The sequence below is a fragment of the Gallus gallus genome, chromosome 5 (genome assembly GCF_016699485.2).
Source record: "Gallus gallus isolate bGalGal1 chromosome 5, bGalGal1.mat.broiler.GRCg7b, whole genome shotgun sequence".
Lineage (NCBI taxonomy): Eukaryota > Metazoa > Chordata > Aves > Galliformes > Phasianidae > Gallus > Gallus gallus.
Genome location: NC_052536.1, coordinates 27,517,011 through 27,531,129, shown reverse-complemented (window position 1 = coordinate 27,531,129; position 14,119 = coordinate 27,517,011). Strand labels below are relative to the sequence as shown.

General features: G+C 39.9%; 2 protein-coding genes across 3 annotated transcripts in view; both read left to right on the top strand.

Annotated features, from left to right (window-relative positions):
* Positions 1-10,379, top strand: part of SLC39A9 (solute carrier family 39 member 9) — a 17,952-nt gene extending 7,573 nt beyond the window's left edge. For both annotated transcript variants that reach the window (XM_046941715.1, NM_001007933.2), the window contains 4 exons: positions 580-648; positions 1,753-1,838; positions 4,003-4,137; positions 5,705-10,379. In XM_046941715.1, the coding sequence (XP_046797671.1) occupies positions 580-648; positions 1,753-1,838; positions 4,003-4,137; positions 5,705-5,935 (521 nt within the window). In that variant the 3' untranslated portion in view covers positions 5,936-10,379. The remainder of the gene's footprint in view (positions 1-579; positions 649-1,752; positions 1,839-4,002; positions 4,138-5,704) is intronic.
* The window catches only part of PLEKHD1 (pleckstrin homology and coiled-coil domain containing D1), a 23,667-nt gene continuing 19,560 nt past the window's right edge, over positions 10,013-14,119 (top strand). Inside the window, exon 1 of the mRNA XM_046942624.1 lies at positions 10,013-13,787. The gene's annotated coding sequence lies outside the window, so the exon portion shown is untranslated. The remainder of the gene's footprint in view (positions 13,788-14,119) is intronic.

Here is a 14,119-nt window from a genome sequence, read left to right as displayed (position 1 = left end):
AGTAAAGAAACCCTTCAGTTAAGCTTGCTCATTAATTTTAATCAGTAAGGTGCAATTTCATGAATGCTACTGGGATTTAATTTGACCAGTCACATCCAGAATTTCAGTAGGTGCTGTCTGAACTTAGAGCAGGATCTGTTAGAAATGTTTGTGCTGGAAATCTGTTTTGGAATTTGATAGTGTGCTTCATTAATGTAAAATAACTGTGCGAGCATGTATGAGGGAGGAGAGTGGTTTTACGCTTGTTATTGTCTGTTTTGCAGTATAACCCATTTAGTTTTTGGCTTTCCAAAAGAATTCTGCCAGAAAAATCTGTGGTTTGTACAGATTGTGACCCTTTTTTGTGTCTCTCATCAGAGCAAATAGCAGGAGAAAATTGACTGTGGTCTGTGTTAGAGATGCACATTACGAAGAAAGAGATTTAAATTTAATGCAGAAATACAAAAGCTGATAGTTTTAAATGCAACTTTCTAAGCTGTTTATCACTGGTAGAGATGTATAATAATATTTAGATTTTTTTCTTCCAGCTTAATCTGTGTGTTTGTTCTTTCACCTTTGCTTTCTTCATGACTCTTTCAGATCCAGAAGCTGCTAGATCAGGCAATTCCAAAATCACCACAACGCTGGGATTAGTGGTCCATGCTGCAGGTAATGTGGGACCTATTGTGAAAACTCAAGGGCGACTTCAATTGCTATGTAGTTTGTCTTTAGGTGTGATAGAAATATATGTGTTCTGGTTTTGAAGATGGAGTGTTTTATACCAACATCAAAAAAACAACATTCCCCACCAAAACTGACTGAGAAAACATACTCTAATTCTCAGAATGTTTCATGGAATTGTATTCGAGTGCTGTGTTTTCTCTCCTTTATTTTTCCCATCTATAATCTCATGTGGTGCTTAATTCCCGCCTGTGCAATTCTTTGCTGACTTCTTTATCTGCTGTATTTTAACATATGCTTAAACGTTTGATATGTAGTATGACACATTTTTAGGTTTGTTTGTCAGCTGAACTGGCAAATATTAAAAAACAAACACACACAAACAAACAAAACACAAAAATCACCAAAATAAACTCAGGATGATCTCGTGAAGAGAAAGGAGTTTATAGAGTAGAGCTCAAATATTTAACTGAAACATATATGTTGACTTGCAGGGATTGAAAGTGTTGTGTATAACCCATGCTGATGTTGTAGTTATTCATTATATATGTAATATAAACATGCTTTTTATTCTTTTCTGCCAAGAATTACTGTGCAGATGTTCTAAAATGTTTATCCAAATGTTACATTTCACTGATGAGAGTATATGTGAAGGATTAATATAGTATCCATTTCCTATTTCCTATTTGTTAAATGATAAAAAAGTAATATTTAAATGTAAATTGAAATAGTAGCATTTAATGCTCTTTTAATGTTTAGAATCTGAAACAGCTTGTTTAATTTAGAGAGGAAGATGCTTTTAGACAGAAAACTAAAACTAGGAAACTTGTTGCCTGATTCTAATTTGACAGACTGTGTCAGTATTGAATGGATTCTCAATGTACCTTTTATCATTTTGAGTAAATGAGAGCTGCTGCCTGAAATCCTGAAATTGTGCCTAAAGAGGCAGTGGGGAGTGAATGATGTGTGGGGCTATTTATGTTGATAGAGTTTGGAATAACAAGACTTTTCAAATGTTTTCTACTGCCAACCAGCATGGGGAAAAGCTGAAACTTACATGAAGGAGTAATTCAGGAATTCTTATTCTTTCAGCTGATGGTGTTGCATTGGGTGCAGCAGCTTCTACTTCTCAGACTAGTGTCCAGTTGATAGTGTTTGTTGCAATTATGCTGCACAAGGTAAGCCAACATCAAGATCCCATGTACTTTGTTCTTTAGAAGACAAGTTAAAGTATACGGAAAATACTCAAGTTCTTAAGTGTCCTTAGTGATGTAATCTGTAAATGAACAGATTAGTAATACAATTTCAAGGACCAAAACACATGACCATGATGTATGACAGAATAGCAAATGATGGATGCTAAGTCTGAATGAGAAGGAATTGATACTTGGTACTGCCTGCATTGTCTGCAATGGCTAACAGGACTGTCTCTCATAAGCGATGTGAGAAGAGCAGCTCTTTAAGAAATGTGTCAGCATGACGTTATGTTTTCTGAAGCAAATTTTTTTTTGAAGCTAGTGCTTTTGGTGGTGGTGTCAGGGTTTGTGTGCTGCTTGTTTTTCATTTTCCTGCTACATCTAAAGAATTCTTACTGCTGTAAGAGATGCACTCGAAGTTCTGGAGGTTGACCATGGGAGTATGTGCTAGTGTATTCAAGGAGAGAATGTGGTTTTATGCTCATCACGCAGGTTTTAGGGTTTGTTTTTTTGTTGGTGGTGTTTCTATTTTTTATTTATTTATTTATTGCCTCTATGGCTCAGAAAATGGAAAGGATATTTATGTAATGAAAGGTTTTACAGTTTGCAGGGTTAGTCTTCTGAGCCTACTTAATATTGGAATACTGAAGAAAGCTTCTGGTTAACCTCTGTTATTGAAGCAGCTTGAACATCAGTCATATCTGCAGGAAAAAACTCATAAACAATTTTGTCATGAGAAAATGATGTTTAAAAGGAGAGCTTTCTTTTCTTAGTGTTTACTCAGGAATATATATTGACTATGTAGGTTCCAGATGTGTGCTGATGTTGTATGACTTACAGCAGCACATACACATACTGCAGTAGTTAGTCATACATTCGTGTAAAGTCTTGCTTGCGCAACTGTGTGTCCCAAATGTTAGGAAATTCCAATCTAGAATGTCCTTCATTCACTATTTCTGCAATAAACGGTTCTTTATGCAACGCACTTCAGAGGTAGTGCTAAGCTCTGCATCTTCCTGTGAGGCTTACTTTCTGGCTAGTGCCAAGTGAAATTTTGCTTTCGTTATTCCTAACATTCAAAGTCTCTGTCTTCTTCAATTGTGCAATTGCACCATTTTGGAAGAAAATTAATCCCATGAAATATATCAAGAAATAGTTGGTATTGAGTGGGTCTATCTTTTGTGGACTTGTGGATAAGAAGCTGTGTGCTAGCACATAAAAGGCAAAAGAGGTTGTTGTTGTTGATATGCAATTGAATGATGAACAAACCAGAAGAGCATTTGAGTCTTTGTTCACTTGGAAGCTGATAGCTATCTTTCTTTGGGAGTCTTTTTCCCTTAGTGTTAATTGTAGATTTTTTCTGTTCTAGCTACAGAAACCAACCATCTACGAGTGCGTAAGACCAGATGGAAAAAAGAAATTACAGGAGTTAATGGAAATACAGAGATTATAGCAACTAGTCAAATCTGAACAAACATATTAATCCTTGTGACTACACAAATATACTACTCTTTCTGTACCTTTCCTAGTATTGCACTAATAGAATAACACTGCATGGTGGCTACAGTACTTGTTCTAGAATCACACAAGAACAGTCTCAACTCCTGCTTCTGTCCCTTCTTTACGTAAAGAAATAATTGACAGTGTGGGTAGAGCAATCCATATCTGTAAGTCTGCAGTTGGAGATCATTCCATTAATTTTTTCTGTGTGAACTTTCTGAAATGTGTTACTACCACAAAAGGGATGTGTCGTAACACAGCTAGGACATCAGTTTCTTAAGAGGGGACAGCATTTTGTAGTTCACAACTCCTATTTCCTTTTCTCTGAAGAATTAAATATATTTGTGTGTTTTGTTTTAGTTTTCATTCATTGGTGTTGTAGTAAATAGGTTGTAGGTTGTGGCTTGTTTGAATGATAGGGAGAATATGAGTTTCCATTACAACGAACATTTTTAAGATGGGATGTTATGTAGAATTCAATTGATTTGAGTTAACTGAAAGTATACATTCTTTCCCTGAATTTCTTCCAATTCAGTGCATTTCAGTGGAGTGAGTCATATTTCAACTAAGTCCTAATACTGTCTTTCAGGTAATTTTAGAAGGGGTTGTATTACTAGCAAGTAATTGTTTTATTCTGTTTCTGCAGGCACCAGCTGCCTTTGGCCTGGTTTCCTTCCTGATGCATGCTGGGTTGGAACGGAATCGAATTAGAAAACACTTGCTGGTCTTTGCATTGGCAGCACCTGTTATGTCCATGGTGACATACTTAGGGCTAAGCAAGGTAGGTCTGTGATTCTGTTCTGCCCAAAATGTGTATTAGTGGTAAAGTCAGGGGAAATGAACATCAGATAAAGTTCATAAAACACAATTCTGAATTGCCTGAAGAATTCAGCAGTAGTGTTCTTTATTTTTAATAGATAAAAAGGTAGCAATATAAGGATAGGAAACAAGCAAACAAAATTTGCATTCAATCAGAACCAAAGATACATTTCCTATATATAGTTTGGTTGGTTGGTTGTTTTTTAGAAGACTGATTTGTCTTTTCTTTCCCTCTGCGTGTTGTGCTTGGCAACTCAGCACATTTACTTGTATAACACGCTATATCTGGTGACTGCATAGTTCAATCATTTTCAGTGTTGCTGCATGTATTCTCATTTAAATATGCAGGTAGAAAATAATCTTTGCTAGTTTCTCCCGTCATGCTAGAATTGTCTGTTTTAAGTACAAAGGCTTTTTCAACATGTTGGAAGCTGAATCCTTTTTGCTAGAACAGCCCTTTTGCCTTTCATACTCCTAAAAGCATAGTCTTCTCTTCATTACGTACAGCTCATGTCTGTGAAATGGGCCTCTCTCTCCAAATTAAATGTTTCTGCTCCTTCTTGCGTTTTCTGTGATACTGCTGTATCCTACAGATACTTCTGTAGGCTGTCCTGGTGACGTGCTATGAAGCTATGTCATAAATAAAAATGTTGTCTCATAAAACTCAAAGTATGAGAGAAAAGATTAAGTAAATCCTTTACTTGCTGGAACGAAGTTCTAGCTGGTACTGCAGCACAGGAAGTACCAGAAAGGGTTTGTAAATAGAAATGAGAATGGTGTTTGAGCACTCTTCTGATGTTGGTTTCGCATTCTGCACTTCAGAATGGACAGAGAATTGATAAGACATAAAGGCTGGGGTAGAAGATGCATTTCTTCTCCTTGGAAAAGTAGCCTGAGAGTGTACCAAAGAACTAGCATTACACTTGAGTTGGAGACTATTTAAGAAGCATTTTGAAAATCATGTGATCAGTTTTGCATTTCGTTACAATTAATGATGGCATAACGAGATCTTAATCCTAATATGAATAGATGCTGGTTGGGTTTTTTGTGTGTTTTTTGATCCAGGGGGTGCATTTGTTTGTGCAGTTTGTATGGAAATTCTGGAAAGGTTTTTATTGTTCATTTGCACGTCTAAATGAAATATTGAGAGAATGATTATTTGGGCTTAAATCTAGCAATTCCTACTCTCACCACCTGCAGATATTTAAAGGATAACATTTTATTTGAACTCTGTTAAGAAGGAGAGTGAGTTCTGAGTGTCGTTCCTCAGTTTCATGGCTTTGCAGTCTGAACCTTACATTTTTCAAGACACACTTTGTCCCTCATCAACATTACAATTCCATTTGCCACATGTGAGGTGCAAGACGTTAAGCAACACTTCAATTCACTCACAGCGATAACAGTTTAAAGTTGGTAAAAATCCTCTGTGTCTGGACCTTTGTAGGATTTCTTTATTATTGATTGAAGAAATTCTGCTTATCCTGCTTTGTATTTTTTCTTCTCTTTGTGTTTTTATTTCAATTCCACAGAGCAGCAAAGAAGCCCTTTCAGAAGTCAATGCCACCGGAGTTGCTATGCTTTTTTCTGCTGGGACCTTTCTTTACGTTGCCACAGTTCATGTCCTCCCAGAAGTAGGAGGAATCGCGCATAGCCACAGACCTGAATCAACTGGAGGAAAAGGACTCAGCCGTCTGGAGGTGGCAGCCCTGGTCTTAGGATGCCTTATTCCTCTAGTTTTGTCCATTGGACACCATCACTAAAAGCTCAAATTTCACCGGTCTTCTCCTTGATCTGACATGAGCAGTAAATGTCAGCTGCTCCTTTTATCATTGTCTGTCTTATTCATCGTCCATCCCATCTACTTTATGGAGTTCAGAGGGAACCTTGATTGCAAAATAAGGATTACTGGGAAAATTTTTAGTATAGCAAAAGGTACTTTGGCAGCCGGACATAAATTCTGTGTAACTTTTCTGAAGACATTTGCTATTTTAGTTGTTACTTATGGCCCTATTCTCAGGGAAGATGGAATTTGGAGTTTAAGAAAGTTGAGTGGGGAAGAATGTAGTGACTCATAATGAAATTGCAATCACCAAAGCATCCTGCAATTGAGCTTTCACAGCTGAGAAGATAAACAAAGAATGGCTGCCTCTTGAGAGGTTGAAGTCTTACGAATGAAGAAAGGGACTCTCCCCCACTGAATCCATGTTGTCTTGACAATGCAAATGGTTCTTGTAACGTTCATCATTAATTGTATTACAGGAGTGGGTTACACTCAGAATTCTGGACAACGGTGCTGTTGTAACAGGTGTCATTGTTAGGAAAGAAGTACTATAGAGAAGGTGTAATGTTAGAGTAGGAAATCAACAGGCTAAGAAAGAACAAATTTTTCAGTGTATTCAATTATTTAAGATAAAGAGTAGAAGCAAGGAGGGTGTCGCTTTGGTTGTTCATACAGTTGTTAATAAGTTTGAAACAGGCAATGTTTTCTTCTGACTTGTAAAGCATAGGCACCAAAAACATTAGCAGGTATTGAGAATTTGGTTCTGTGATTACACTACTGCTACTTGTGAGAGAGATCCGTATTGTCCTTTGGAATCAAGCTCTTCTGGACTCTGGGGAGTAGAAATCTGATGGAAATAGCTGATGAGGGACCAGAGAACTTTACTGGCTCACTTTCAAGAGTCTGAACCACTGACATCAGTGGGGGCACGTGTTGTTTTCTTTTGTTGTTTTTTTCCATTAAATAAAATATACTAAGGCTAACGTAATAAGATCTATAGGTAAATATTTATGTTATGATAGAGTACAAAGTGTTTCTGAAGCAGTTCTAAACAAACAAAAAGAACAAACAGACGAGCAAAACCTGGTGGGTTTTCAATGGCCCTGTTAGGTATTTTGCTTTTCCTTTGGGAATCTTGCATTCACCTCTTACTGATGATCATTAGTCTGGTGAAACTACTTGAGGAGTTTTTGCCAACTGCTGATGCCTCTCATTGCAAATGGGTGCTAAAAGATCATCCCTTTCCAAGGCACAGCATTGTTTGTTGTTTTTTTGTCAGGCACCTTTTATCTTATGCAAATTATATTATACTTCAGTAACTGTAGTGCATTGAAAAGTCAGGAACGCTTGATGTGCACAGACTCAACTCTTTAGGGGCAAACTTTTTAATGCTGTACCCTTATTAAGCTCTACTTTTTCTGCACTTTTTAAAGATAACATTGCCAAATAGTTTTTTTATATGGATTTTCAAGGCTTGAAATATTTTTCCTGAAGTGCTTATTGTTTCAGTTTGAATGGCCGTGTCTCTTTCATGCCATTTATTGCTTATACTACACAGGCCATCGTGCCTCTTAACTTCTTTACATTTTGTCATTTTCCTAATTGTCTGCCAGGTCAGTAATGGTTATGTCCTGGCTCTTGGAGTAGTGGTTGCTCTCTCTGTTGGCTTCGTAACAACCTGAGTGTGTTCTGGATTTGTACCTGGTGATGATCCCCTCGAGTACTTATTCATTTGTGTATTTTACAGGAGGATGATTTGAAAGTAGTTGCAAAATAACCAGAACTTACCTTCTTCCACAAGATACTATTTTTAAGATAGAATTGATTTATCAGACCCAAACAAGCATTTCTGACACGAGACCTTCAAAAGTTATTATTTTTTTTCTGATTTAGGACTGTGAAATTAGTGGTGTGGATGAGATCTACATACTTAAAGCATTTTTTACAACATATATATGCAGCTGGTGACTTATTAGTAAGTTACCTGTTAAAAAGTTCAGTGACAGAGGCTACTGCAAGTGATGTGAATGGTAATACAGGGATATTTACACCAGAGCTCCCAGTGTTTTTCCTTATTTCTCCTTCATTACCTTCTTTCTTTATGATCTCGCTATTTTACCTTTCTTAATTCTCCCACGTAACTGAACTGTTTCCAGAAGCTGGAAAGCTTCGACGTCTGTAACAAATCAGGAAATAATGATGTGGTAACAGATGCTTACGTGTTGCAGAACAGCATTTCTACAAGTGTAGCCTATCTGTCTGAATACACAAGTTGAGTCTTTTTCTCTCACTAGCCCTGAAACCATTCATAATGGAGGAGGGAGTTCTCTTGAAAACTGATGCAAAGAGCAAATCGTAATGAGCCTGATGAATTTACATGAGTGTTGATTCCTGCTGGATGATGCTGATTTGCACCAGGCTGTGGGGAATCCGTTCACCTTTGCAGTGTTCTAGGAGAGCCTTGAATTTCTCTCAGATGCCAGTCCAGCAACCTTCACATTGAAAACACTACATCTGGAATCCAAGTGACAAAAAGCAAAAAACAACTCTGCTGTTACTCTTACCTCTTTTTTTTATGCAGAGCCTCATTTTATCCTCTGTCATTTGTGCACGCATCCAACTCCACTCATTCCGTCAGCATCCTGATACTGCTTCCCTTCAGCCTTGTTCTGATGGTTTAGGGGCTATGGATAATACCTTTTAGGGATCAGTGTGTGTTGATGAGGATTTATCAGCCAGCCTTGTCACTGCTGATGTAACCTTCAGCATGCTGAGCGTAGCAGGTGCCACTGGTTAGAAAGTCTGTTATCTTTGCTTTTTCCCCATCCCTCAGGTTATGTTCCCAGTTTGTGTTGGGACAGCCACTCAGAGTCATGGACTATTGGCCAGATTATAGCAGTAGGTGAGGGCTGTTATATTAAAGCATTGACAATTAAAATTGGCACAAAGAAGTCTGATAGCACAGTTTTCATTCTGGCACTCAGGTGATATGAGACCATTGTGATTTTTTTTCCTATCTGTTTAGAAGAAGCAAGCGTTTTCTTTTTGCTGCCTCTGCTATTTCTTGTGTTGAACTGTTATCTTTCTGATGACAGAAAAACTGAAACAGCTGAAGCTGCGGTGACTGAGGAAACTTCCGGTTATGTCATAGGGAGAATATAAAATCATAAGTGACTGAACCTTTTCAAACTGTTCCACATGGAAGATTATTTTCTTGAAGCAGAGTATTTTAATGGGTTAATGAAGTACCATATTTTATCATATCCCCGTTTTTACCTATCTTCCCATCTGTCACAGTAAATCAGTACTGCACGTAGTGAAGGCCATCTGGTATCATTTTCTACTCCTCAGGGGACCTTGGTGCAAGCAAATTCCTCTTTGCTCTCTCTGTAATAGCCATCTCTGTTTGTGTTTCTACTGTGAGGTAGGTGGCAGTAGGTCTAGCAGGCAGCACTAACCAAGTGCCAGGCATTTCCCCCCTGTTATTCTACAAATCCCCCCAGGAAATCTATAATCTTCTCATCAGCTGGGGTTGGGTTTTTTTTTTCTTTTTTCCAGTTAATGATTTCTTAATGGGCAGTAGAAACTGAAGTAAAGCTGTGCTTCTCTTCATCTCGGTGCGTTCGGGTACTTTCCTTACTGTTCTAATTATTTTATTGTTCACAGTATTAAAAAAAAAAAGGGAAATAGGTTTTCAGCACCTGATGGTAGATGCAGAAGCTGCTCTGTCATTAATTTGTGTGAGGATGTGACACCAAGATGGGAGCTTTTGATAATTATTCCCTGCGATGTCAGATGGCCAGGAGCTGAATGCAAAAACCTGCTGTTAATTCTGACTTCAAAGAACCAATTCCAGCTGGATTGTGTAAGAAAAAGCATGTTAAGGAGACCCAGGAAAACTACTATGTTTATTCAGGAGCTAGTTCAGAGTCTTCAAGGAGCCTTTGACAGTAGCAGGTGTCGGTGTGGTTACCAGCTTTATGCGGAGTAACAGATGCTGTGGAATAAATGTAGCTGCTGCTCTCTTCCTGTTCTGTGCTGCTTGGCGTGGGACTTTGGGGGAAGAGGACGTGATTGTTCTTTTGGGGTGGGAGGAGAAGTGGTTGTGTTGTGGTGGGAAAATTTGAGTTTTGGATTCCTGTTCAATTCAGACTTCTTTTAAAGAAGAAAAAAAATCATTTTTCTCTGATTTTCTTACATCTCTTAGCAGCCTTGGCTAAGGGAAGAACATGGCGTGGTCATTGCTGTTTACCTGACTCCTTGTATGGAACTGTAATTTTAATGTCTCTTTTTTCAAACCATTTGTACACAAAATCATTCCATGAATGGCTGCCTTATAATTTTTCCACTTTAATTGTGAATGGTTATAAAATAATGTTGCAGTTTTCAATTTGTTTTATTATATTAAATTTTTACTAGGTGCAGTGCTTCAGAGTTGGCTTTTCATTTACCATAGTGGGATTTTGTGACAGCTCCTGCAAAGAGAAGTGACAGTCTTAAATGGGATTGCAGGCATTGCAGACAACGCCATTTATTTTTGTGTAATTGTGTTTGCAGCTTCCCTTCGTAATATGTGAGCACCACTTGGAAATCTGAAGCGTGAAACTGACTGCATGTTGGGAGGCAGTCTGGCATGTCGATTTAGACATGGAGTGAGTGACTTCAGAGGCATAAATACAGACGTGATTTGACAGCTCTGCTTAAGAGGGGCATTTGACAACTTCTGTCTCCCGCAGAGTGTTTAGGAGCTGGCGTTGCTCTGAAGCTCTCTTCCTGGAAAATGTGATGCTTACAAGGCAGAGACCTTCCATGTTAGGAGGGTCAGAGGGTGATGGCTGAATCAAGACTGCCGATGAGGACGTGCTAGGGCTAAAGAAAACTGAGAGCACAGGACGGAATGAAAACGATCAGCCCCCAGCCCAAGATGCAAATGCTAAGTCACTCCTTTCTTCTGCAGACTTGGTAGCAGAGCAGCCTCTCCCAAATGAGTGTGTGATTTGGGTGAGAAGTCAGCTTCAAGTACGTGTGCTAAACCATACCCTGCCTTTTGCTTCTGCGACAGGAGGAAAAGCTTAATGAAATGTTTCTGCCTGTTCTGTCTTTCATGCCGTCTTGCTCGTCAGACCCCTTCTCACATCTCAGCATACTGTGTGACTGCCGCAGGATCCTGCTGTGGTCCTGCTCATGGCTCTTCACTATTGCAGTTACGTGTCAATACTGACATGGGTTTTCCTGAAGGCAACCTATCTTCTTCCTGCTGTGTGCAATGAAATCCAAGCCGGTGTTAAGCCACAGCTCCCTAAACCTTCTTTTTAACCCTACCATTTTAACACCATTAACTGATGGTCATTGTAGCTGAGAGCTGATTTGGTTCTTTCTGCAAAGAAAAAAAATGTCGTTTTCAGGCTTCTGAATTTCTCTGGAAGGGTTTTATTTGCTTATGACATGTTTTTGAGTTCCAAAGAGTAGTTGCTAATTCACTTTTAAGTGTTTTTAAGGGGTGTTTGGACAGGAGATTGGAGAATAATTAATTTTATCTGAGCAAAAAAGAAAAAAAGCAGAACAATCTTCACCCACCACAACAGGACATTTCAGAGTGTATTATGAGCATTTGCAGGTTTTCTTAAAAGATACACTAAAATGCAGTCATCTGCATGTTATGTGCTGCAGCTTTTTGGGAGTTGCATGCTATGGCTACCATCAGGATTTAGTGCAAAGCTGAGAATCATGGTTTGGATTCTTGAAGCAGCTGAGGAGTAAATAGGAATTTGAATGCCAGTCACAAGGTGGTTCCAAAGGAAACACCTGCATAGTTGTTTCAGAGCTCTGCACAGGGCCCTGGCATAGCAGGTTACACAAGGAAGTGGTCTGAAACTGTTGTCATTTGACCTTGGGTGATAAAAGTCCAGGAAATGCTAATAGCTTAAAGCTATCTATAGTGTGAGGCCACCCCTTCGGTAGCTGGCAGATAGGTAATGGTCTGACTTCACCTCCTGATAGCATGGAGGGTAACTGGTAGTGTGCTGAGTTGGTTAACACGCAGTGGGAAGGCACTGATTAAATGCCACTGAGGGCACTGAGGGCAGAATAGGGGAGCTGGCAGGGCCCTCTGGGTCCAATGGGCTCAACCCCTGCTGCAGCAGGGACACCCAGAGCAGGCTGCCTAGGTCCACGTCTAGATGGCTTCTGAATGTCTCCAAGGAGGAGACCCCAGAACCTCTGGGCAGCCTGTGTCACTGCTCCATCACCTGTGCAGTGAAAAAGGATGTGTATTATGTACACAGATGAGATCACTGCTGAGCCTTCTCCAGGCCTAACAGTCCCAGCTCTCAGCATTTCCCCATAGGAAATGTGCTCTAGTTCCTTTTCCATCTAGAGACCCTTTTCTGGATGCTCTCCAGTATGTCCATCTCTTGTATTGGGAATGTCTTTCTTGTAATAGCCTTTAGAAATAAGATTAAGATTCTGACTTGACTTGGAATCTAAGTATTCTTGCTGTCTGTACTCTCCAGCTGCCCTGTAAGAAGGACTGGCTTTTAGACATCCAATTTCAGAGGAAGGGGAATGGCGCTGTCAGGGGATGAGGGAAGTATTTATTCTGGAAGCAAAGAATCTTCACGCATCCATTTAAGCAGTACCCTTGATAGGATTTAGTAGTACTTCAACAGCAAAAGGATTCTTTTTCCTCCTGTGGTTGCTATCTATAGGTTTATCGATGATCCCATGACTAACAGTTGCTGTGGTTGAGCTGTGTGTCACTCAGGCAATAAGCAGCATCTCAGCTGATTGTTTGCTGTTATTCTTCTGGTAGCTCATAGGACTTGTGGCTAGGAAAGAAGTCTCATCTCTTTATGCAGGCTTAATTTGCAAGACAAGATACTTTTAGTGTATTTAATCAAAACGTTTTTCTGTGTAATTGGATACAACCTCTGCAGTCTGGTATAAATCCTTATGAAGCTGGGAGGAAGGAGGAAGTGCTTTGAGTGCATTTATGTGACAAAAGTTACCATAGAGAGCTTCAGTACTGAGGAGCTGTGGTGCTGCAGGCTTCCTGATGATGGCTGCGGAGAGTTCTTTAATTTAAGGAAAAAACTCCTTTCCCATCAGCATTTCGATGAGACTCATTAGGGGTGAGTACTGCGGCAAGGAGGTGATGAGCTGTCGTTTATTTATTGCTCCAGCTTACAGATTGAACCGTTCTGCTGATGCATGTAAGCCTTACCCAGGTGTCCCTCCAGGCAGAGCTGCAGAGTGCTCTCCTTTCTTGTCACAATGTTTTTGCCTCTTGGCTAAGGTGTGCAGAGGCTAGCAGCCCTTGCAGTGAATTTTGGACTAAGAGAAATGCTTTGTCAACTCTATTACGACTGACACCAAACCTGTACAGTCTCTAGAAATTCTGAAGTCCAAAAAGAAATCATTTGGAAGGGGAAAAAATGCTTGGTCTGTGCCTGTGTGCCTACCCAGTGCCCCACATGGTAGTTGCTTATGATATGTCATTGTACTGGAGTCTGTGGCTGTGAAGGGATGCTAATGTCGAAAGAAACAAGTTTATATGAGTTGCTGATGTTACACCGAGGTGAAAGGGGCTGCTAAAACCTGCTGCAAACCTTAATGCTACCCTGAATGGCTTTTACTGTGACAACTCTCAGTCAAGTTTTCCTTGGTCACCTGCAGAGGGGCAAGCTGCAAGTAACCAGAGCGGAATGAGGCAAGAGGTACATTGTTTCACTGTCCTTTGCAGATGAGCTCTGCCCTTGCAGCGAGGAAGACCAGGGAGGAGAAACTCAGATTGGAGGCTGCTGCTGATTAGAGCTGGGAGAACAGCAGAATGAGTAAGTGGGGACATGAAGAGAAACAACACATCTCTAGTTCCTGAACTACGTGCCTGCAGGGTGTCACTTCTGAGTAATGGCTGATGGTTTGGTGATTACAGCATCGATGTCAGTGCAAATAGGGTGCCACAAGCCAAAACTGGAGCAGGTGTCTCACAGCACGTGTTGATTATATGATATCCCAAAGCTCCAGATGCATTTCCAGGAGCAAAGCTGGTGGTTCTGCCACCGTGTTCCATTAATGGAGGTGGTCCCAGGGAAGAACGATGTGATGACAATGTGCTGTCCTGTGGGCATTGTGGAGGTTGAAGTGTTTCTGGAGCAGCGTGTGT